Source organism: Penicillium concentricum (assembly GCF_028827145.1).
Source record: "Penicillium concentricum strain IBT 3081 chromosome Unknown utg000003l_segment0_segment0, whole genome shotgun sequence".
NCBI classification, from domain to species: Eukaryota; Fungi; Ascomycota; class Eurotiomycetes; order Eurotiales; family Aspergillaceae; genus Penicillium; species Penicillium concentricum.
The window spans coordinates 441,079-464,238 of record NW_026622756.1 but is presented as its reverse complement, the minus strand read 5'-3'; the positions used below and the strand labels follow the sequence as shown (position 1 = coordinate 464,238).

Sequence of the window (23,160 nt, the reverse complement as noted above, 5' to 3'; positions counted from 1 at the left end):
GAAATGCCAAGAACTGGCGTAATTGAGGCGGATCTTAGCCCATGGTTCACATGGGGGACTTCCGAACTATTCATTGGTCTGCTTTAAATACTAGTTCGGCAATGGAACGTAGGCGTCGTCAGCTTCTGCATCTGATAGCTTAAGTCGTGGGATAGCTTCAATTTGCATATATTAGCCCCTTTATACTTATGTACTCCCTATTCCGTACGGAGTACAGGATATGGTGTATGCACAATGTTCCCGTGAGCTATCGATACCTACTATACGGAGTAGATTATGTAGTACTTTGTACTTTACGCGTCACATCTAAATGAAGAATAAAGACAAGGACTATAATTATGCATCCGGATCTAAATCGAAAATGTGTATAATACATGGCGTCATAATATTACAAGGGTAATTGGTATGTTATTTTTCAAAGGTCCACAACTCCACGCGATACCCCCATGTTCACGTTCGCCTTTCCCATTTCCGCTTGGCCAAGCGATCTTCAAGGTGGAAATGGCGAGAACTTCGGATTTCTCTTAATACCCCATTCTGCTGTCTTGGCCTCTTGTCTTTCTAAACTTCTACACTCGTTGATCCATGGAGGAGGTATACCATTTTTAGGCTCAACCTTATCTGTCTCTACCTTGCTCTCCCTTGAACACAGCCTTTTGTTATTTTTTTTTTTTTTTGGCATTTCTGGAGCATCTCGACCTTCAATGTTTATGGTCTTGGCCTTGGAATTTAAATCAGCCCACTAGTCACCCCGAGTCTTCTATCGGACTTCGGTTTCTCATTCACTCTTTACACCCATCATGGAGTATATCCAACCAACCCATATTTACTCCCGCATATTGGACAACATTCCCTGGAAGTCTGCAGATCCATCGGTGAAAGGTGATCCGCGGAAAAGTGTCAAGTGGATTGACGTGAGTTCGCATCTCAGCCTGGTAGGGATGACCTTACTAACATCATGAATAGGGCCTACGAGGAATCGCTTCGTTCCTAGTTATCCTAACTCACCTTGCCCGAGCATGGGATTATGACCTCTTCGCCCCTCGCGACGATGTTGACATCCCTCCCCGAATTCTGCAGTGGCCCGTCTTCCGTATTCCTTGGCAAGGCCGTTTGGGTGTCACGATCTTCGCCTTTTTGACTGGCTACGTTTGCGCTCTCAAGCCGCTCAAACAGTCTCGCAATGGCGACCTCCTGGGGGCTTTCACATCAGTGGCCAAGAGTGCCTTCCGCCGTCCACCTCGCCTCATCTTCCCCGCTACTATCGCCTTGATCATCTCATGGGTCATGGCACAGTGTGGCGCCTTTATCGCTGCTAACCGCTCCGACTGTTGGTGGTGTCGTTACGCAGCCGTCGATCTGGCGCCGACTTTCTGGGATGAGGTTGTCCGGTTGTTCAAGACCTTCCTCGAGGTTTGGACAACGGGTTATATGGCATACGATGATCACCAGTGGGCTTTGCTTCCGCTGCTCCAGACATCTATGTTGGTTTACGTCCTTATCTGCGCGACAATGTTTGTCAAGTTCCGATTCCGCCTGGTTATCTACCTGGGAATGTATCTTTATTTCCATCAGGACCCGGCCAAGAACACCGGTAAGTTCTATACGAAACCCAAATCCCAACTGGTACTAATCAAGAAACAGAAACCTTCCAAATGCAAGCAATTTTTGGCATGTTCCTCAGCGATCTCTCATATGAGAACGGTTTCAAACAATTCGTCGAACGCCACAGCTGGGGTCGCAAGATCGTAGCAGGCATCCTTCTCTGCATCGGCCTTTTCATCTGCTCGTATCCCGGAGAACACCCCGAATGGGCCACATGGTCTGCCTACATGGAACAGGCCTCACACTACATCTTCCCTCCGAAGGTCAACGTCGGCAAGCGCTACTCCGCCCTGGGCGTCGACCTCATCATTTTCGCCATCTACATCTCACCCACCACCAAGGATTTCCTCTCCAGTCGTCTCCTCCTCTGGCTTGGCAAGCAGAGTTTCGCCGTTTACCTCGTGCACGGCACTCTCCTCCGCACCGTTCTGTGCTGGATGCTTTACGGAATTACCGGCCAGCCTTGGGACGGTGATATCGTCGACGATAAGGGTAACCCGATCTACGGCGAGGACGGCGAGCCCCTCCACCCACACTGGATCCCCATTCGCGCCCCTTGGGTCGTGGCTATCAGTATCCCGGCTTGGATTGTGTTGGTATACTTCTGTGCCACTTTGTGGACTGGATATGTTGACCCCTTCTGTGCGCGCATGGCTCAGAAATTGGAGAAGTGGATGTTCGAAGAAGATGAGAAGGACCCAGCCCAGCTGCCTACGACCAGCATTCCGATGGCGACAGTATAATTTTTTGACTTGGAAAAGACGTTGGAATGATTTATTAAAAGGCAATGCCCTGGTGGCCTTTGCTTTCGTCAAGTGTCTCTCTGTCACTCATTTATTTCTTATATCTTGCATTTTCTGCCTTTCTATGATTCACATTTTTATTCTTTCGGCCTATTTCTTTTTTCCATATTTGTTGAGATCATGATTGGTGTTTTTCTTTTTTTTTTCACTCTGTTGGTCTGGTCTTTGTTATCCTCAAAATGGAGATAATTGAGCCGAGGACTGTGGATAATTTCGGATGTACATATGAACATAAAAATCAATACCCGACTGACTTCTATAAACGCAAACGGCAAAGGAAATCACCAAGTACCACGTAAGCAATATAGCCTGACCTCTTAAGTCTCGCATTGGACATTCACCCCGCAATAAGTGAAAAGGGGCAAGGCTTAACTCCGAATGAAACTCATACACGGTATCACTTCAGTAATGCTCTGAAGCCAAGAAACGCCAATATGCTAGAAAATAAGGCTGAATCGCCTGCCAAGAGATCCACTCCCTCAAGGAACAAATTTCGCATTCGGATGCCAAGGAACTAAGCGAATGTATCCTTGCAATGATTGCCAGTCTGTTTTAGGCTTTTAAGACCGGCTTGGCGGTAAGAGTCTCCACATCTTTCCATCTGCCAATCCCAACAACATCCAGGCCCCCGTGTAGTCCCCCATGGCTATTGTTGATTTCTTCTTTTTCCGTATACGATGCCATATGCGGGTTATCGCGATATGACCCCCCCCCCCCCCCCCCCCGCCGTGACGGAAAATAATCCCACTCTTCCAACCGGGGAAGGTGGTTCCTGTGGATCAGACAACATCCGCCATGATCTCCGCTTCGACTTCTACATATATCTAGTGAGCTCCGCTCGCGGGCCGGAGACTTCCGGTAGATAGCTGAGCGAACAATATACGATTAGAACGTGCGTCCAGGACGATCTGTGAGTGCCTGGTTTACCGGTCTAACACCGTGGCTCCGAGAAGGATGCCCTGATCTCGGATTTCCTGATGTGGAAGGTTCGTCGATGTTCGCTTCGGGCGGAAAGGTAGGGATTAAGACTGTGGCTTGAAGGATGATCGTTTTGCCTTATGGGGCTGCATGGGTATACGTGTACTACCATCGGAGTACTCCGTGTTCTGTACGGAATTGTAGAGGTGGACCGTTCGACCGAACACCCAAAGATACAATGACCCATTGGGACAGGACTAAACCACTCATGTTTCATCGAACTGATACCAAACCGCTGGATAAAATTGGCCTGCGCTCGGTTCTGTCGAGCGTCTAAAACTGTTTCAATTATAAATGTCCGAGCATGTCATCTGGGTGGAGTATGGTGTCAGACTCCTTAAGATCCATGGTATGATAGCGCCAAGCTTCACGTTTCATGTTTTATCTGTGGATAACTGCTGGGATATCCCATTGGAACTGACACCAAGAGTTGACATACTGAGGTTATCTACATGGAGAACTTATACCATAGTCATGTAGTCCTCTCTTTAGCGCCTATAAATATCACCTGGCCTCTTGGCATTCTCCATTCTCTGGGAACTTCGGTACTAGGCACCTACAACATACTGCTAAACCTACGTCTATAACGATCTGTATATTCTATTGTCACATTACCACGGGGTCTTCGATGCCGAACCCCTCAGTTGAGGCATGTTTGGTTGTAGATATGTTGAAAAGAACAAATGCAAGAAACCGTGATCCTCGCTATGCTTGACCTTTCCCGACTTAGACGACGCTGAAAATCACCCACGTTGTCTCATTTGACCGAATAGGAATTCGCTGATCATTCTCTCTTCACATTATTCGTTCCGTCGTTGTCGGTTCGCATTGCGGTTTCCTCTGCATCAGAGCACAGCTGCTGCAAGCGGTGAATGTGAGACCACAGAGCATGAAACTGCAGCCAGTAGTTCCACTGCTGTTCAAGGTAACTCGCCATGCATGGGAGGCTGTATCACATCGTACGGACCCATGGTTGCTCGAATGAAACATGATCGTCGCCGAGATGCCCTTTAGAGGATGTAGCGAGGGGGAGAGTCTGGAGAAGGGAAGACGACAGAGAAGGGAAGACGATACCCGACACAGCAGATCATACCATGCCCACAGGAGGAGGGGTGATGAAACGACAGACAATGCATGGGATAAACAACCATCAACAAACAGACGAGAGGATTCACTTACAGGGTGCTAGCTGTCGTTATCCATGGCTCAAGAGAAGGATTTGAAAAGAGGATTTGAGATCGAAACAAAGCCTAGATAGGCAGATCGCGGCGTCGTGGAAGTTTTCAATGTTCGACTGTATGGGGGAAGACAAAAGAGGAAAGGCAGATGAAAGGGGGAAATTTATGAAGAGATGAAAGGATGAAGAGACGTGGGACGATGAGAGTAGCCGAGGATTTGAGGGCCACTCTCATCTCACCCACTCTGACCTCTCTCTCACTGGCTTTACGCTCTTTCTCTCTTCTCATTTCAATTCCTCTATCCCATTTCAAAATGAGATGGTTGACCTATAAATTAAACCATGGTCACATAGCCTCTCTTTCACGCCTTTTAATATGATATTATGTCCTGATATGTTATCAATCATAAGTATTTACCTAGTCTAAGACCTACCTATCACGACCCTTACAGAGTTCTATGTTTACATGTGAAAGATGTGCCTAAGATAATCCCGACGTAAAATATGTTCAATTCAGTCTAACCTCTCTCACACACAGCACTGCTGTGCCTTCTTGACATATCTCGTTAGATGCGGCACGTTAGGAGCCTACTTTCTCTGCCCGAATGACCAAACCCAAAAGGCACGGCACCAGCTCCAGTAAGGTCGATCCTGCTTGGGGTAGGTCGCCGTAATCTGTCCCTTAGTTGGATTAAGCTCAGCTTCGCTGTTGAAACTCTCTACCACATGAGTTAACCTTCTGCGTATCGTCACGAGCCACGAATAGTTGTCTTAAACCTACTTTGCTTTCCCTCACCCCAGGACGCAACATGGTTGGACTTCTGATTAACAGTAGCCTGATATATCAAAGATGACATGTCAGTATGTTGTTCCGTCATCAAATGTAGAGTTCTCACCGAGCCCCGAGTGGGCTGGCCAGGTGCAAGGCCAGGTGCAAGGCCAGGTGCAAGGCCAGGTGCAAGGCCAGGTGCAAGGCCAGGTGCAAGGCCAGGTGCAAGGCCAGGTGCAAGGCCAGGTGCAAGGCCAGGTGCAAGGCCAGGTGCAAGGCCAGGTGCAAGGCCAGGTGCAAGGCCAGGTGCAAGGCCAGGTGCAAGGCCAGTTGTGGCAAATGTGGTTCAATATTCGGAGAGGCAGTGGCAATTGCAGATCTCACGCCCACTTATTTGGCAGTATGCGCATACCTAGTAGGTCACGTTAGTTAATATCAATATATCCTCGTAGATCGAGGCGTTTCGTTGGAGAAGGGTTAATGTAGCCCTCACAAGTAGATAAGATGTCCACTTACATCAACCGGGTTAGGCTTAGCTAGGTACATATACCTAGTCATGACTGAAGCTGGCGAGAGAGAAATGTGAAGTTGAAAGCTGAGAAGATTGGGAGAGAGGCGAAAGAAGGGAATGATGGGGAGGTAAGGTGAAAATAGAAGAGGAACTGAGAGCCCAAGACCCTCTCATATTTCTGGCTTTGGACCTTTTCTTTCTTCCCATTTCAGTCACTGCTCTCTCACTTCAAATTTATATCGGCCTGAGAAAGCACCAGAGCCATGGATCCGATGCTGGTTGAGGTCAGGAGCGGGCACTTTAACCTCTCCTATCTATAGCCACATAGTCTCCTATATAGCGCATATCAATATTATCGCCTCTTAGTACTCTCTCTGTAGAGTTTGATTATGGGCTGCCCTGGCTATAATTTGGAAAATTACATGTGCGATGCTTATAATTCGAGATAATTTGCCAGCGACTGGGCCTTGAAGTCATTTAGATTGATGCCAGGGGTTGAAAGGTAGTGCGGTGTGTCCTGAAGAGGGTCATTTGAGGTAGCGGCGAGCATCGTAGGGCCGTAGCTTACTTTAAACGTTAGTATACCCGTTCAACAGAGAATGTAAACTAAGTCGTTATCCGACGTCGAATGATGGCTGTGATAGTTGTGTAAAACGTACCCGTATGCTTCTTCTTACCCTTGCCCACGCGGGCAAGTGTAGGGATTCTTGGGGTCGGTGGCTTGTTATATCGAACGCTGATATTAGTATTTTCACCTGCTATGAAAGTGCATGGAAGAGTGCTCACCGGGCCTTGGGCTATCGACTCGCACACCATGTATTGGCGGGCGTAGTGAGCACAGCTCTTGCTGTTTGCAGTATCCGTCATGCAGTATTATATAATCCTTTCTAGTAGCATAACAACCACATACGACCATAGGGTGTGGAAAACAGGGCTTCCCGTCCGCTCAGCCGTACTTAAGCCACACGCCGGTGAGTTAGTAGTTGGGTGGGTGACCACCAGCGAATCCTCACTGTTGTATGTTTTTTATTTCTTTTTTTAATTATGGAAACTGCCCTTGCCGCTCTCTTTTACCCCCTCAGCCTATTCACCGTCTAAGTATCAAATTGAAACTCGGTATTTGAAAATAGCATCTTTCTGTTCCCGGCATGGCCGTTCACCGAATTTGAGTATACGAACAGGCTAGATCAGCAACACACAATACAAATCCCGTTTTTTGCTTTAGAGCTAATACGAGGCAATAGACTGGCCGCGAAAAGACGGCAAATGGTTTCAGGAATTTGGGACCTTTCTCTCCCCCACATTTGTGAAGTTCACCCGGCTATCTCCAAACGTGCTATTCGTTACAGGATGAGTCGAATCTAGTTCTTCAATCCTCAGATCCCCCTAGTAGAGGCTCCCGCTCCCTATTCACTGCGTTTTCTCTCTTTTTGCCCCTTTGCCAAGCTGTTGTCTTTGCTGTTGTGACTTTTACATGGATATGGCGTGTTCCGATTGAAACTGCTAGATTGCTGTGGGGCATGTTCAATCTCGACATTTTTATGTATTGGTATAGCTTAGTTGGATTCCCCGCTGTTGATAATGGTATAATTGCGATGGGGCAGGGTGTTTTGTTTACTACATGAATTGAGATGGGAGAGCGGACCCCTTTAGGCTGGGACCACCAATCGCGGTTAGCAATAGTTACGGTTGGTATATGCGACGTTGAAGAGAGCACCTAGAGCCCGATCTCCCTGGCGAAGACCCATGGGAATGAATTCCCGCTAGATAACAGATGGGTTGCTACGACAGAGGAGGGCTACAGGGAGATCTTTAACGTTTTCGATCCTCAAAGTCAATCCTATAACTAATACCACACCATCCCCCGCCTATCTTCACGCTACATTCTTTCTGGGTTTCATCTCACTTTCGTTTCACTTCCCTGACTATTTATACCACTTTGCACCAAAATTCCACCTCACTTCAACTTAACACAACTCTTACTTCCGCCCCAATCAAAAAGCCCGTCAGCCCCAAACCAGCCAAACCCAGTCCCAAAAAGACGAAGCCCGGCTCAAAAAGCCTCGTCAAAAACCTCGAAGAGACCGACACGGCCTGCACAGTCGAGGACGAGAAAGACTACATCCAAGTCATGGAATGGCAGCAGAAGGAGGCCGCCAAACGCCTCAACACCGAGGCAGAATACTTCGACGAGGGTTACGAACGGGACGTGTGGCTGTATGGCGAGCCCAAGCTATTCGACTTCGGCACCAAGCCAATTGAACAGCAAATGGCCACAGCTCCGGTCACGGTGCAGTACAGTTTCTCCAGTGAAAACCAAGAATGGGTCCCACCACCGCGGGGAGTCAAGCGCATCAACTCCCACCTACAAACCATGCTACAGTGAGGCAAACATTCCATCCCCAGGAAGGAAAAGGCGACTATATTGCTTAAACCGGTTGCTTGCATGATTGAGAAAGTGCTATAGTGGTGGAAATATTTGGATACCACACAGCGATCAACAGTGAGACAATATCTCCACTTAAATAAACGGGGATGGGCTCAGCCATTATGTAGGATCACGACAGAGAGATGAAAATTAAATGGTTGAAAGGATCAAGAGACGAAAGAAGGGAAGAATGAAAGGGTAGGCGGGGATCTGTGAAGAGAAGATGGAGGGACGTGAGGTGAGAGTAAAAGAAAATCTGAGAGCCCATGAGATCCCTTCTCTCTGCTCATTTCAATTAATACTCTCTCACTCCAAATTGATAGGTTTAGACTATAAACTAGACCATGACGACATGGCCTCTGTTTTACGCCTGCTAATATCATATTATGCCCAGCTATGTTATTAATCATAAGCTAATCTACGAGCTACATCTATAAGGATTCTTACAGCATCTTGTGTTTAAATGAATGACCTACTAAGGATAATTCCCAATGTAATCGCCTCCGATTCTGTCGATCGAGGCATAAAAGGCGTGAGAATATTTCCGTCCTCTCATTAGATAAGATTGACCCCCCTCTCACATAGCACCATTGTAACTTGTTGTAATCGCTTGTTGGACACATCACATCGAGGCCCTACTCTGGCCGCCGGCACGGCCCGGCCCACAAAGCACGGCACCAGTGCCAGTAACGTCGGTGTTGTTCGAGGTAGAATGCGAGCTTCTGGGCCTCAGCTGGATTGAGGTTGGCGTCGTTAGCGAAGCTTCCCGCTAGACGAGTTAGTCTTCTGTGCGCCAGTAGCCTTGAATAGTTGTATTAAACATACTCTGCTTTTTGTGCATCCTCTTTCTTCCTTCACCCCAGCGCGCAATACGGTAGGGCTTCTCATTGGCAGAAGTCTGAGTTATCACACATATTAGTATATTGTTCCGTCATCGAATGCATGGTAGGATTCTCACCGAGCCCTGGGTGTGGTATCCCGTGTCGACGCCAACGGGTTGGGCAAAAGCAGTCAAGTCTTCAAAAAGACGATGGCAGTAGACAACGTCATGTCCACTGACCTCGCAGTGCTTGCAGAACAACTATGATATGTTAATTCATGTCCATATATTCTTGATAACCCTGGTGTTGTGATTGCTTGGGGGGATGACGATGGCATGACAAGGGGTTGTTTAAGAATAGAAAGTTGTAGCTCCCACAAAAGTGAAGCTGCGCAGACAATATGCATTCTTCGGGGATAGCGGTGGGGGTTGTGGTCAGAGAAGGCTTGATGATACGCCAGACAGCAGGATCCAACCATCCCAAGGATGCAAACACCCATGCTCAAGAGCAGTAGGGCCATGCCGATTGATTTTATAATCAGATTGCCATCGTGGTGGGCAGGTGAATATTGAGGGTGTAAGGGTGCAAGCTGAGACGACCCATCTTCCATGGGAGAAGCAGCTATCAACAACAAGAGGATTTCACTTACAAGGGGATGAATAGAGTCCGCCATGGTAGGTGGTAGTGATAAATGTTGATGTTTGAGTAGTTGAAAGGATGGAAATAAGAAAGGATGGGGATAAGAAATGTTGTGAAGATAAAGTGACGAAGAGAGGAAATGATGAGAGGAATGATGTGAGAGTAAAATAACACTTGAGAGCCCAAGACCTTCTCGTCTATCTGGCTTTGGTCTCCTTCTCTCTCCTCATTTTAATTATTACTCTCTCATTTCTTATATATTGAGAGCATGGCGTTAAAACCCCAAGGTTCGCTATCTCACTAATCAAATAGTCTATTCCATACTCAATACTTATCTCATGGCGATCCACATAATGAGTATTATTTGATGCGCTCGTTCTTGCTTTGTCCTATATTCCTCACTGGGTGCCGCGACGAGGCCATTTCGGGCTTGGAAGAAAGAGGTCAGGTCTGCTAACAGATTTCAAGCCATCGCTGAAACGCTGGTAGGGCCCATTGGCTGTGCCCCATTCGAGGAAGGTATTGGGTTTGGCTCCAAACAGCTGTATTAAAGGTAGCCTTCTTTCCTTTGTGGAAGAAAACAGCGAGCCTCGTAAGGACTGATTATTAAAGGGCCTTCTGGATAGTATCAGCCTGCTAGATCAAATGCCATGAATTAGCATGGTACTTGAGGTCTATATTGCACTGAACAGTCCTCGCCGTGCCTTGGTCAGCCATTCCGGGTTCCATTCCCCCAGTAGTGGGGATGGTGCTAAGAAAATGGTACACTGAATGGCAGTTCACGACATCATGTCCATCGATCTGGCAGTACATGAAAACACCTGGATCTAGAACAAGTTAGTCTATATCCATGTATTCTTGTTAGTTCTGGTGTTTTGGTTGCTTAGGTAGATGCAAGGATAGAGGGGTGACTTGTGAGACGATGGAAAGTCGTATCTCATAAAGGTGAAGCTGGTCGAATAAAAGGTCCACGCCATAGCAAGCTCAGACCATGCCCATGTGGTGCAAACCTTCATGCTTCGTAGGGGACGCCATCAGAAGGCTCGAGCCGGCTGACAATGTGATGGGGAAAGTGCGACAATCATGGTGGGAATTTGTGGAATTGACGCAGCCCTCAACAATCAGATAATATGTTCACTTACATAAACAGGGATAGGATTCGCCATTACCAAAGATGGCGATTGAAAGTGAAACTTGGATAAGTATAGATAGTAGATGCTGGGAGTGGCCGAAGTTCGACTTGGCCCAAAGGACTTGGGTGTGGGGGGAAGCAAAAACAAGGAGGGAGATGACGAAGAGAGCAAAGGATTGGGAGAAGAAAAGACTGGAAGTGATCAAATACCACTTGATATAACTACCCTCTCATCTCGCTGACCCTGAGCTTTTTTTCTCTACCTTCTCTATTATCATTTCATTTATCATCCTCTCCCTTCATACCTTACCTCATCCTTCACTTTCACCTCGGAAATAAATGACCAAATATATATACCTTGAACTTCGGGTGAGTATTGCCCAGGTGTTTTGGTTATTCAGTTGGGTTCCTACCCTGGATACATAGTCATGGATGCCTTAGGTCTCCAGCCGAAGTCAAGGACCAGTGGGAGATTGTGATCCCGCGAAACATCGCTATCTAGGCAGACAACACCAGGCGAAGAATCTCCAGCGGACAGAGTTAAGGGGAACAGCAAGCAACCGATTCAACCGGCTTCAAGTGTCGCACTGGTCACCCCAATCCCCACTTTCCGTCGTTTATTCGATTCCTTTGACGAGCAAATGGCAGCCCGTCTCGACCTGAGCCACATAGTATCGAAGGCCACAGAGACGGGCGGTGGCGTAGAAGATTATCAATATGCCTGGGTCATCACTGCGCGAGTTCCGCCTGGTGCCTATCAGTGGATCGGCCCACATGCAGTTGTGAGACATGCGGTCACTTCAGAAGTAGAGTGGGGCATTGGAGACTAGCTGGCTCAACATGCGACTTTGAATTTCCTAGAGAACCCGCATGTCCATGGGGGAGAAGGTGCTCATTGAGGGATATGCTCCGAGGTAAAGCAGACAGTGTGATATACCTCTAAGAAAGACGGTTTTGGTTGGCAATGAAGGTCAAAGATATATGGACCATAGAATGAAATCATAATTATATATAGTTAATAAGATAGCCATCGTGACCTTTTCCATCGCCGTGTAAATGCATATATGGTCAGGGTGACAAAATCATGAACGAGACATCACGACCATAATATTCGATTAGGAAGCGCACTAGAGCTCAAATCGATTTGGATCAAGATGATAACAGTAAGCACCAAGGTCGCCATAATAACCTGCGGGGGTTGATTAGAATTCAGAGTTCGACCATCATCCTAGAGAGAACTTACTGCAAATATTAAAATGCCCACTGAGTTTAATTCCCATCCCCCAGCATACACTTTCCCACGAGCGATAGCATTTTGTTGTCTCCAGAATCGGATCGCACCTACCAAGGCGACGATAACAGCCACACCGTGACAGGCAACCGAAAGCGGGATACCAACTTCGTGGAACGACAGGCGATCGACTTTTTCCAAGGGCCGTTGTAGACGGAAAAGTTGTGCAACGAGCACCCCTTGCATAGCGATAACGGTGGACGTGCGGATGTACGCAAGGAACGTTCTTTCTAGGGCTTTGAGGGTGTCAGCTTGCCAGCAACGTGTCTACAGTATAACATATATAACATACCAAAGTAATCCCGATTGCTCTTCTGCGGCACGGTCAAAATAACATGTTGATTCCAGAACCGACAAACCCGGCCCCAAACGCCGTTGCGGACTTTGCGGGAGCGCCGAGAATCGGCTCGAGACGGTGTCCGACGTGTGGGCATGTGATGCTCGTCGCCAGACGAAGCCGATGGGGTCGAGTAATCCAGCTCATTGTCTTCTCGGGTTTGGATCGAATGGAGCTCTAATGCTTCTCGGTCGTCATTTCGGGTGTCGCGAGCGGTTGTCGGGCCGGAGTCGGTCAGTATTGCATTGGGAGGCTCCTCGGGGACGGGAGGTGTACCAGGCTGGGTCATGATGAGAGATGGAAAAATGCAGATAATAGCATGGCTGTTCTGAAGCTGAGAGATTTCTTGAGGAAGAAGGTCCCAAAGACAGGGATTGTTCCTTGTTCCCCCACGGATCGGCTCTAGCCGAACATGAAAACGTCCCCGCAGAGTCTGGGGTTGACTTGTTCCTTGGCCATTATATCATAAAGGGTTGATAGAATGTAGACAGAGCAATGCAATCGATATATCTTAGATCTAGAAAGTATATACACCTTATTTATTTACTCAACGCCTCCATTGAACATACCCCTGCATCGGTTGGTGACATTGGCCAATCAGAGGCCGTAGAATGTCGATTGCACCATTTTCGTCTATGATGTTGGAATGTGCTGCCAATGACAATGCTTCACTAACAAGATTCATTGCACGATCATCTATCTTCTTTGCTAGAAGTAGCTAGCTCTGTTTTAAACCTGCAGATGTGTTGGATCCTCCAAAGCTTGGATGTTAAATCTTATTCAAAGCTCGTTCTTACTGTGCTTTCCTCTTGGCCCTACCTAGGTATGGGCGTCCACGGGTATTTTAACCCAAATTTACCACGGAGCCTGAGGATGAATGTTAGTATATAACATATATTGTATATACCGGGTTTTAGGCACGACGTGGCGTTCCCTTTTCGCTTTAGAGGTCACCCCTTGCTTTTTGCTCTTCTCTCTGACACATCAGGCCTCAATAAAAATTGGGATTGATAGCAGTGCAATCACGAATTTAGACTCGATTGATATAATATACAAAAAATGGGATCCTTAAATCAAAGGGATCCCTCCTTCCTCAGCCCCTCTACCTTTCCTGCTAGGTTGGAATCCTTCTTTTTGAGAAAATCCACAAAGCTATCCATCATATGGGCCTTGATGGCATTCCGTTCCTTCCACGGCACAACTTGACTGGGCACGGTCGGCCCCGTATATACCTTCAACGGATGTTCCCGCGCCTGCAGCCAGAGATGCTCAAGTCCCACAGACTGCAGCATGAGCATAGGATAGAGCTCGCTCCAGACGAGGTTACCCAGGATGCGCATCCGGCCCTGGTATGTGACGGCTTCCTCCTGGTCTTCCTTGGCCGTGTCTGCACTTTCGCTTGCAGTGGCACTCTCGAAGTCTGGGTCGACAGCTAGGACTTGGCCTTGGAAGTCACCTTTGAGGAGGCCTTTGTCCTTTGTGTAGGAGGTGGTAAATACGTCATCGGTATATGAGCCCACGCCCATGTGATCGATAAGAAGGAAAACAGATGGTGCTACTTTATGGCTCCACTCCTCCGAGGCCCGGATTTCTTGGTAGTGTCTATGAAAAGCATTAGTCCCTGGTTCATGTGAAGCTTGGAATGGATAATTTAGGGTCCACGAACTTCCTTGCTGCTTGGACGGGGTTGGTTGCGTCGAAGCCTAGTTCCTTGCCGTCAAACCAATGCAGTTTGAGCAGTGGTTTCAGCTCGTCAGCGCGCTGGACGCCGTCACTCCATGTCGAGAAGTGAGCTTCCACGGCCCGCTGCAGCTCGTCCCACTTCTCATCGGAGACGTTGTGCGCTGCGCGGTAGATTGCCAATCCGAAGCCATAGTCTTCTCTCTCCGACGGGTCCAAGCTCAGGCTCGCCTCCTGTGCTCGAAGGAGTTGCTGGATCCAGGGCTGTGCAGGTGGCTGCGGCGATGGCGTCGGGCCGCGTATCTTTTCACGCAGTTCATCCTGTACTACTGTGCTAATGGAAACGCGCTCGCGGCGGGCCGCGTCTCCCTCCGTAGCGCTTGGACCTTGAATTTTCGCAGCCTCGTTCTGAGCCTCAACACATTTTGTGAGTCGGTCCATCAGGAGCTTGGAAAATCCAGATCTCATGTCGTGGTTCTTTAGGTCAGGATTGTGTAGCCCAGCGACGATGTCAGAGGGCGCATGGTAGCCATTGTACCCGTCCATGGACATCCAAATGTTGAAATCTGCCATCGAAGTGACGTTAATGAGGTCAGTCCACCGCTGCGTGAAAGCTTCCATCTCTGGGGTTCTTCCTTCCGTCTGGATCGCAGTGAAGCTGTCCAATGCCCGTTCACGCAATTCGGTAACGTGGGCCAGGACCCAGGAATGGGCGGTGCTGGTGATGACTTCGTACTGTGCGCGAATGAATTGTTCCCAAAGAGCAGTAAGGTCGACCTCAGCAGAAAAGCCTCGGGTCTTGCGCCGGGCGTTCAACGCGTCTTGCATTTCTCCAAAGTCACCAGATATCTTGTTAAAGGTGTCGCGCATGTTAGTCTGGATCTGAGGAATATTAAGATACTCGAAGACGGCAATCACGGAGGTCAGGTATTCATGGGCGATCGCGAAATACTCCGGGTTGTTGAGCTCTTTTTCGCGCCATCGCGATGCGGGCACGGGAGCAAGGCCTCCCCAGAGGCGCCGTTTGAGGAAGTGAATATTATGCCCAACTCGGCACAATCCGCTCAAATCCTCCGGACCGGTGATCCGCTGGATCGCCTTTTGCACAATTGGGAGATCGGCCGTGTTGAAAGGCGCAGGCGCCCACTGTGAACTCGGGGCCATAAATAGTGCGAATTCATCTGCATTGAGCAGAGCTAAATCGGTCTTCTTCCCGTTCGGCAGGATGCCAGACGTGATGAATTCAACGAAGTGCAAAACAGCTTGCGGTTCAATTAAAGCGTCCACTGGTCTGGTTAGCGAGGCCACAATGACACATTGACAAGTAGGATCGTACCAGCTCCTACGTCGTGGCCCATCCAATGTTTCTCCGTAACGTTCGATCCCTTGTAACCGGTAGCGTCGAGAATGCCAACCTCTCGTTCCGATGAGCTAGAATCTGTATGGGAGAATCGCGCGATATTGGCCTGTTTTACGCGGCAGGTCCAAGGCGCGACGCTCCGGGTATTGCGATGTGCCCCCAAGCCAGTACGGGCACTAAGGCTCGCAACGCGAGGTATCGCGCGGGACGATAACCTAGTGAAAACATGGCGGTTGACCTGTGGCAGGCTTCGGGAAAGCCTGGCTGCCATGATGGGTTGGTTGTGATAGGCTTGCAGGAGGGCGATCTCAGCAGATAAACTCGGGAACTCGGGAGCTCGGGAGTCCGGGATAGCTCTAGAGCCCCTTTTTCACTAAGCTAGCCGATCAAAGTTATACCAAGTACAATTATTATGTGGTCACTAAGTAATCTATGGAAAATAAAGCGGCACCCCGATCGGGAAATTCGCGACTGCCTAAAATCCGGTTCATACTGCTACATCGGATTTTGAGCTGTGTGAGATGGTTTTCCCATTCCGTTTTAGTGCTCACCCCCTTGCCGCTTTTTCAGTAAGACTGAGCATGCCCCTGTTACATAAGCTGGATGAACTTCCACCTGAGCAACCTCACTGACCCTGAGCCTGACCTGAGTGGTTTTAATATTCATTTCCACCATAGGTTTCTGTCTAATATATCAGGACTCTAGGCACCATACAAGTACTGAGGTTTTTGTGTGTGGTCTAGTGCTAAAATACGTTGTATTTGTTGTCATAGTTTCCACTAGACCTCCGCAAGCCCATAAATTAAGTCGCGGCCCAAAGTCTGTACAATATAGTTCAATAGAAAAGTGGAATAATCTGGTGAGAATAGATATGTTTCGACAGCTTTGTTGATTATGGCAGCTACACACTGTGGATAATAGCAAAACTCCTACTTCAGGAAACTATCTCCCCCTCACACTATATTTACGAGCCGGCCTAAAAAGGAAATGTTATCCATAACACCCGCCACATCAAGCTGGTTGGATTATGATTGACCTGAGCTTCACTATCTATATCAACGTAGAGCCAAGGATATATCCCGAACCCTCCAAAATGGCACCCGTGTTACTGGCATTCTCGGCTTTACATCGCCGGAACCCGTGCGGGGCGTAACATCTTTATCTTTAGCTTCACGATACACTATTTAATTATCCCACGCCTCTGCGGGGTGCGGGGATATGTGTACGAGAAGGTCACACATTGTACGAATTATCAAGTATGTGAATATACAAATAGAACGAATGCCTTCTTTCAAATGGGTGTATTAACTATCATATAATAATGTCCCTTTCACGTGTTGTCATCATTGGAGCCGGTATCGTAGGTACCAACCTCGCCGACGAGCTGGTCTCTCGAGGATGGAAGAATATCACTGTCGTCGAGCAGGGCCCGTTGCACATGCCGGGCGGATCGACGTCACACGCCCCCGGCCTCGTATTCCAGACGAGCCCCTCCAAGACAATGACACATTTCGCACGATACACAGTCGAGAAGTTCCTGTCGATAGAGAAGGATGGACACAAATGCTTCAACCAAGTGGGTGGTCTCGAGGTAGCAACCACTCCCGCACGACTGGAAGATTTGAAGCGGAAACATGGATACGCCTCATCGTGGGGGATTGAGGCCCGGCTAGTGAGCGCCGAGGAGTGCTTCAAGATATATCCTCATCTGAACAACGATATGGTGTTGGGCGGTCTGCACATTCCCACCGATGGTCTCGCACTAGCAGCCCGAGCAACACAGCTGCTCATTGAACGGACAAGCAAGGCCGGTGTTCATTATCTGGGACATACTCCCGTGACGGGAATTGAGCAGGATGGCCGTCGTGTTACCGGAGTCAGTACTCCAAGTGGCATTATCCCGGCAGACATCGTTGTTTCTTGCGCTGGGTTCTGGGGTGTGGAATTGGGAGCCATGGTTGGCGTGGATATTCCTTTGCTCCCGCTGGCACACCAGTATGCAAAGACTACGGCAGTGCCCGCTCTCGCTGGGCGAGGTATCAACACATTGCCCAATGGACTAAATGCCACACTTCCAATCCTCCGGCACCAGGATAAGGGTCTTTACTACCGCGAACATGGCGGGCAGTACGGCATTGGATACTACGGACACCGTCCAATGCCCGTCGTTGCGTCATCACTAGGGGTCACTCCTAAAGATGTTGATGAACAAAACATGCCATCTCGCCTCGATTTCACAACCGAAGACTTTGACCCAGCTTGGAAAGAGTCTCAAAAGCTCCTCCCCGCTCTTCAGGACACAGAGATTGCGGATGGCTTCAATGGTATCTTTTCCTTCACACCTGACGGTGGTCCAATCCTCGGCCAACCATCCCACCTCGACGGCTTCTACGTAGCCGAGGCTGTATGGGTTACACACTCAGCAGGCGTCGCCCGAGCTCTCGCACAAATACTCACAACCGGCCGATCAGAGATCGACGTCTCTGAATGTGAGCTATCCCGCTTCGAAGAAGTCCAAGTCAATCGAGAATACGTGACAGAGACCGGGCAGCAGAACTTCGTCGAAATATACGACGTTATCCACCCTCTTCAGCAGCGGATGTCACCTCGCAATTTGCGTGTAAGTCCATTCTACTCCCGCCAACGCGAGTTGGGGGCTTTCTTCCTTGAGACTGGAGGCTGGGAGCGGCCGTGGTGGTATGAGGCAAACAAAGATCTCGTAAAGTCTCTCCCGCCATCATGGAAGCCTGTTGAGCGTGATGCCTGGTCGGCGCAGGTTCATTCGCCTATCTCTGCTGCCGAGGCGTGGAAGACGCGGAATGCGGTTGCTATGTTTGACATGACTGCTTTCCATCGATTCGAAGTGTGCGGTCCTGGAGCAGTTGGTCTTCTTCAGCGGCTAACCACAAGTGATATGACCACCAAACCAGGGACCGTTACTTATACTCTCCTCCTGAATGAGCACGGTGGCATTCGGGGTGACCTCTTTGTATTACGACTCGACGATGACATGTTCCAAATTGGAGCGAACACTGCAACAGATCTGGCATATCTTACCCGAGAAGCTCGAGTCCAGCAACTAAACACCCCCGGGCAATGGATCCAAGTCCGCGATATCACGGGCAGCACATGCTGCATCGGACTCTGGGGTCCTCGAGCCCGGGATGTCATCGCTAGAATCAGCACGGTCGAAGTTTCGAACAAAGGACTTCCCTACTTCAGTTTGAAGAAAACAGTTCTCGCGGGTATCCCAGTTACAATGATCCGAAAGTCTTACGTCGGCGAACTAGGCTGGGAAATCCAAACCAGCGCCGAGTACGGCCAACGCCTATGGGACACAATTTGGCAAGCCGGCAAGCTGCACGGACTAATTGCTGGAGGCCGCAGTGCATTCAACTCAATGCGCCTCGAGAAGGGGTACCGGACCTACGGCGTGGATATGACGACAGAGCACGATCCGTTCGAGGCTGGTGTTGCCTATGCCGTGGACGCAAATAAGAAAGACGACTTCGTCGGAAAAGCCGCCCTTCAACGCCTTTCTAACCACGCACCTTCGCGGCGACTGCGGGCTTTGACCGTTGATGATGGTCGCTCGATGATTCTTGGCAAGGAGCCTGTCTTCTACAAGGGAAAGGCGGCGGGCTATGTAACCACCGCTGCATTTGGGTATACAATTCGAAAACCAATTGCCTATGCCTGGCTTCCTGGGGGTGTCAGTGGAGGCGAGGCAGTGGAGATCGAGTACTTTGGAAAGCGCATCAGGGCAACTGTCAAGACAGAGTCGCTTTATGATCCCGAGATGAACCGTCTCAGTCAGGATAGCTTGCCTTCGGTGGTCGGACTCCAAACTTCCTTCAAGGCACGACTTTGATAGTGATATATACCCTCAAATATAGGAGTAATTTGCTTCAATCTCCAGGCAATACTTATAACCAAGTCTTGTTGCAGTGATCCAACTTCGCTTCATGTTCCTCCTCGCACGTATAAGCTTAAGTATCCTACAATATTACCCGTGGTTTGTGCTCTTTGTAGAATCCACATAGTTTCAAATTAGTGGCGATAAAATCCCTTGCATGTCTGTGCCAGCCTACTAAGATGTTGTGGGCTTTTTTTTCGCCGCGAAGATACGGGATAATCATCAATCAAAGCTTCAGTGGAAATATTGACAGAGGCCCGGTCATGGTTAAATCAATCAGTTTAATAAAACCTGAATCTGTGATAGCCAAGCAAGATGAACCAGTTGACGCGTGGGGCCATGCGGGCAGGTTTTCCACGTTCCCGGCGGGTCCGGCCGAGAAACATTATGTAATCGACTCCCATAGGCGGGTACCTTCAGGGATCACTGGTTTTTTTTTTTCGACTTGTATATTTTTGTGAAACTTGAGTCGTTTCCTACATGTCTGATATGGCCCTGTTCTTATGTATATTGTGATGTTAGTCGCTCAACCGTGACCTTTATCCTCAATTATAGATATAAATGTACGTTGCCGAGATGCTAGAACAGGAAGTCACCCGATAGAATGCCAGTCTCCACGGATCAAACCTAGCTATAAAGGACACCAGGCAAGTCTAGAGCGAGATCCAAGTCAACAAAATAACCCCGAGCCATGGCTAGATACGAGGTGGGGGCGCATCTAAGCCTCGCGAGTGGCTGTTTTCTTAGACAAACGCCTCTAGCGCGCAACGCCACTAAGGTTGGACCATCTGATAAGATTGAGTGAGCGGTTTTATCTCAGACTTTTCCTCTTGGCAATCATCTTTTCTCTGTTTTTTTCGGCTGTGTTCTTCTTCTTCTCTACATAGGTGATCTGAGTGAGATCTCATTCTGTACCATAATCATGTCGCTCGTTAATGAGAACGTTGATCACCGCGTCAGTGGAGACTCGAAGAATCCCCGCAATGAAGCCGTCTCGCTGCGTGAGCCTGTGAGTGTGATGGGTCAAGGCAGTCCAGGTGTTCGTCGCATCGAAATTATTACATCGCACTTCCGATTGTCCGATCGGATATGTCTCTTTTTCGCTATTTTCCTGATCGCCTATGTATATGGGTTGGATGGAACTGTTCGCTATACATACCAGGTACGTATCTCGCAGTTCTGACGTCAAGACGTGTCGACGAGGATAAAGCATACTAACACCTCATGTTTTGGACAGCCCTATGCAACTCAAAGTTACGGTCAGCACAGTCTTCTTGCGACTATCAATGTTCTCCGAGCCGTCATCGCTGCTGCAGCACAGGTACCGATATCCACAGACCAACAATCTATTACAGCGGCTGACCTTCCCTTAATAGCCTACTGCGGCAAAGGTTGCAGACGTATTCGGCAGAGTGGAACTTATCCTCGTCTCGATCCTCTTTTATACCGTGGGTACTATTGTGGAAGCATGCGCAACGAGTGTGGAAGGTTTCGCCGCGGGAGCCGTTATCTACCAGGTAAGACATGCGCCCAGGAACTCTTATCTTGATCTGCATCTAATATCATCTAGATTGGATACACTATTATTATGCTTCTGGTTGAAGTCCTAATCGCCGATGTGACTTCTAGCCGATCCCGTCTCCTTTTCTCCTATATTCCGGCCACGCCGTTTATCGTGAGTACTACATATGTTCTCACCCACCAGTCGCAAGCTACTAACACACTGGAACTTCTCTAGATAAATACGTGGATCAGCGGCAACTTGACATCCGCCGTTCTCAAAGTCACCACATGGCAATGGGGCATTGGCATGTTTGCTATCATCTATCCTGTGTGTGCTCTCCCTCTTATTGGAGTTCTTCTCGTCGTCCAGCGACGCGCAAAGAAGTCAGGGGCCCTTGAATCGTACAAGAGCTCCCTCCAGGTCATGGGAAAAAGACAACTGGTTGTAGAACTGTTCTGGCATCTGGATATTGTCGGCAACATTCTGTTGATTGCCATGTTGGCGTGTATCCTTGTTCCGTTCACTCTCGCCGGAGGTGTAAGTACACAATGGAAAACAGCAAAGGTAATTGCGCCACTTGTCATAGGCGTTTTGCTCATCCCGGTCTGGATTTTCTGGGAGAGAACCTGCAAACACCCGATGCTGCCATTCAACGTAAGTCAAATCATTGAAGTCACCTTTATGATTTTTACTGACTCGCTTCGGCTCTAGCTTCTCAAAGACCGTGCTGTCTGGGGCGCCCTCGGAATCCCTGTCATGCTCAACACTGGTACGTTTCTTAGGAGACCATTAATGCTCGAGATCTAACACTTCTTCAGCGTGGTATCTGCAAGGTGATTTCCTATACACTGTGCTTTTCGTCAGCTTCGATGAATCAGTTTCCAGTGCGACTCGGATCACATCTCTTTACAGTTTTGTGTCCGTTATCACAGGAGTTATCCTCGGCCTCATCGTCATGAAGGTTCGCCAATTGAAGCCCTTCATCGTGGCCGGAACCCTCCTCTTCATGGTTGCGTTCGGAATCCTCATATATTTCCGAGGTGGCGCTGCGAGCTCCAGTCATTCTGGTGTCATCGGTGCGCAAGTTCTGCTAGGTATTGGTGAGTTATCAACTGCGCTCCATCTTTTATTGAATATATCTAACAAAAGTGTCAGCTGGTGGAATGTTCCCTTACCCAGCTCAAGCCAGTATCCAGGTTGCGTCTAAACACGAACGTTAGTATTCCTCAGCAGACTTTGCCTCACCAAAAAAAAAACTCATGGACTAACAATTCCATAGATCTCGCTGTCATAACTGGTCTTTACCTCGCCGCCTACAACATTGGTAGCGCACTAGGAAACACAATTTCTGGTGCGATTTGGAACCAAGTCTTGCCTTCTGAACTAAACTACAGACTCGGCAATGAAACCCTCGCTGCGTATGTCTACGCCCAGCCTCTTGCGTTTGCTGCCGTCAACCCTGTGGGTACGCCCGACCGAGACAATGTCATTCTAGCCTATCAGAAGACGCAGCGTCTGCTGTGCATCACGGGTATCTGCTTGACAGTCCCTTTGATTGCCTTTGCCCTGGTCATTCGTAACCCGACACTCACGAAGGAGCAGAGTCTTGCCAAGGCGGAGGCGGAGAGCAGTGATTCCGATTTTTCAACTCGTTAAAAAGTACGTTGAGTACGATCTAGTTTCGCTTTACTTATCTTGCGGAAGTGTACTTTTTATTTTGTTAATTTAGTGTCTCTGCGAAAGACTTTAGAAGTCACAGGCATCAGATGGTTGGCAGTTTATGTATTGCTCAATGTCTGTGCTGTCCTCGGGTCCTCATGGCATCGGTGCTGTTAAGATTAGCTTGGAGAGTCATATATATATCTCCCATCAAATCTAGCTTCACTCCTGATATCCCGCCTTCATTCTAGACCTACATACTCCATGTTTCAGTCGACCATAGCACATGCACATATGACAAAAGGGAAAAGATCATCGACTCAACCTTGTCGATGATACATCACAAATCACCTTAGGAATTCCAAGGCTGCCCCTGACCTCGGAAGGTCTGATCCGACGGCCGACGGGCTGAGACATACATGGTAGTTTTTGCCGCCGATCACTAGTGCAGTCCAATAAAGAACTTCATTGACTCCTCTTCGGTCTTGATAAACAGCGAAAAACCCCGATCAGAGCGGTTTATACCGACTCCGACCCCATTGGGAAAACA

The 23,160-nt window shown here is 48.6% G+C and overlaps 10 protein-coding genes across 10 annotated transcripts; 6 read left to right on the top strand and 4 right to left on the bottom strand.

Annotated features, from left to right (window-relative positions):
• Positions 1-800: 800 nt before the first annotated feature.
• N7517_008031 (acyltransferase family protein) lies at positions 801-2,348 on the top strand (the record flags this gene model as incomplete). The annotated part of the gene is made up of 3 exons (XM_056725761.1): positions 801-914; positions 967-1,594; positions 1,645-2,348. 3 exons carry the CDS (start codon positions 801-803, stop codon positions 2,346-2,348), a joined length of 1,446 nt encoding a protein of 481 aa, XP_056576612.1.
• Positions 2,349-5,413: 3,065 nt separating this feature from the next.
• On the top strand, positions 5,414-5,813 carry N7517_008030 (uncharacterized protein; the record flags this gene model as incomplete). Its single annotated transcript, XM_056725760.1, has 2 exons — positions 5,414-5,732; positions 5,785-5,813. 2 exons carry the CDS (start codon positions 5,414-5,416, stop codon positions 5,811-5,813), a joined length of 348 nt encoding a protein of 115 aa, XP_056576611.1.
• A 463-nt stretch (positions 5,814-6,276) lies between these two features.
• On the bottom strand, positions 6,277-6,710 carry N7517_008029 (uncharacterized protein; the record flags this gene model as incomplete). The annotated part of the gene is made up of 2 exons (XM_056725759.1): positions 6,277-6,410; positions 6,503-6,710. 2 exons carry the CDS (start codon positions 6,708-6,710, stop codon positions 6,277-6,279), a joined length of 342 nt encoding a protein of 113 aa, XP_056576610.1.
• Positions 6,711-7,974: 1,264 nt separating this feature from the next.
• Positions 7,975-8,229, top strand: N7517_008028 (uncharacterized protein; the record flags this gene model as incomplete). Its single annotated transcript, XM_056725758.1, has 1 exon — positions 7,975-8,229. The coding sequence occupies one exon, from the start codon at positions 7,975-7,977 to the stop codon at positions 8,227-8,229; it is 255 nt and encodes an 84-aa protein (XP_056576609.1).
• Positions 8,230-8,906: 677 nt separating this feature from the next.
• On the bottom strand, positions 8,907-9,765 carry N7517_008027 (uncharacterized protein; the record flags this gene model as incomplete). The annotated part of the gene is made up of 4 exons (XM_056725757.1): positions 8,907-9,040; positions 9,097-9,169; positions 9,230-9,352; positions 9,742-9,765. 4 exons carry the CDS (start codon positions 9,763-9,765, stop codon positions 8,907-8,909), a joined length of 354 nt encoding a protein of 117 aa, XP_056576608.1.
• Positions 9,766-11,291: 1,526 nt separating this feature from the next.
• Positions 11,292-11,693, top strand: N7517_008026 (uncharacterized protein; the record flags this gene model as incomplete). The annotated part of the gene is made up of 2 exons (XM_056725756.1): positions 11,292-11,338; positions 11,366-11,693. The coding sequence occupies 2 exons, from the start codon at positions 11,292-11,294 to the stop codon at positions 11,691-11,693; spliced, it is 375 nt and encodes a 124-aa protein (XP_056576607.1).
• Positions 11,694-11,959: 266 nt separating this feature from the next.
• On the bottom strand, positions 11,960-12,780 carry N7517_008025 (YidH family protein; the record flags this gene model as incomplete). The annotated part of the gene is made up of 3 exons (XM_056725755.1): positions 11,960-12,052; positions 12,107-12,390; positions 12,447-12,780. 3 exons carry the CDS (start codon positions 12,778-12,780, stop codon positions 11,960-11,962), a joined length of 711 nt encoding a protein of 236 aa, XP_056576606.1.
• A 784-nt stretch (positions 12,781-13,564) lies between these two features.
• On the bottom strand, positions 13,565-15,802 carry N7517_008024 (uncharacterized protein; the record flags this gene model as incomplete). Its single annotated transcript, XM_056725754.1, has 3 exons — positions 13,565-14,093; positions 14,158-15,457; positions 15,508-15,802. 3 exons carry the CDS (start codon positions 15,800-15,802, stop codon positions 13,565-13,567), a joined length of 2,124 nt encoding a protein of 707 aa, XP_056576605.1.
• A 1,050-nt stretch (positions 15,803-16,852) lies between these two features.
• N7517_008023 (GcvT family protein) lies at positions 16,853-19,402 on the top strand (the record flags this gene model as incomplete). The annotated part of the gene is made up of 1 exon (XM_056725753.1): positions 16,853-19,402. The coding sequence occupies one exon, from the start codon at positions 16,853-16,855 to the stop codon at positions 19,400-19,402; it is 2,550 nt and encodes an 849-aa protein (XP_056576604.1).
• Positions 19,403-20,369: 967 nt separating this feature from the next.
• sit1 (putative siderochrome-iron transporter Sit1) lies at positions 20,370-22,607 on the top strand (the record flags this gene model as incomplete). The annotated part of the gene is made up of 9 exons (XM_056725752.1): positions 20,370-20,609; positions 20,685-20,768; positions 20,824-20,964; positions 21,018-21,122; positions 21,186-21,605; positions 21,663-21,720; positions 21,770-22,051; positions 22,107-22,166; positions 22,231-22,607. The coding sequence occupies 9 exons, from the start codon at positions 20,370-20,372 to the stop codon at positions 22,605-22,607; spliced, it is 1,767 nt and encodes a 588-aa protein (XP_056576603.1).
• Positions 22,608-23,160: the final 553 nt, after the last annotated feature.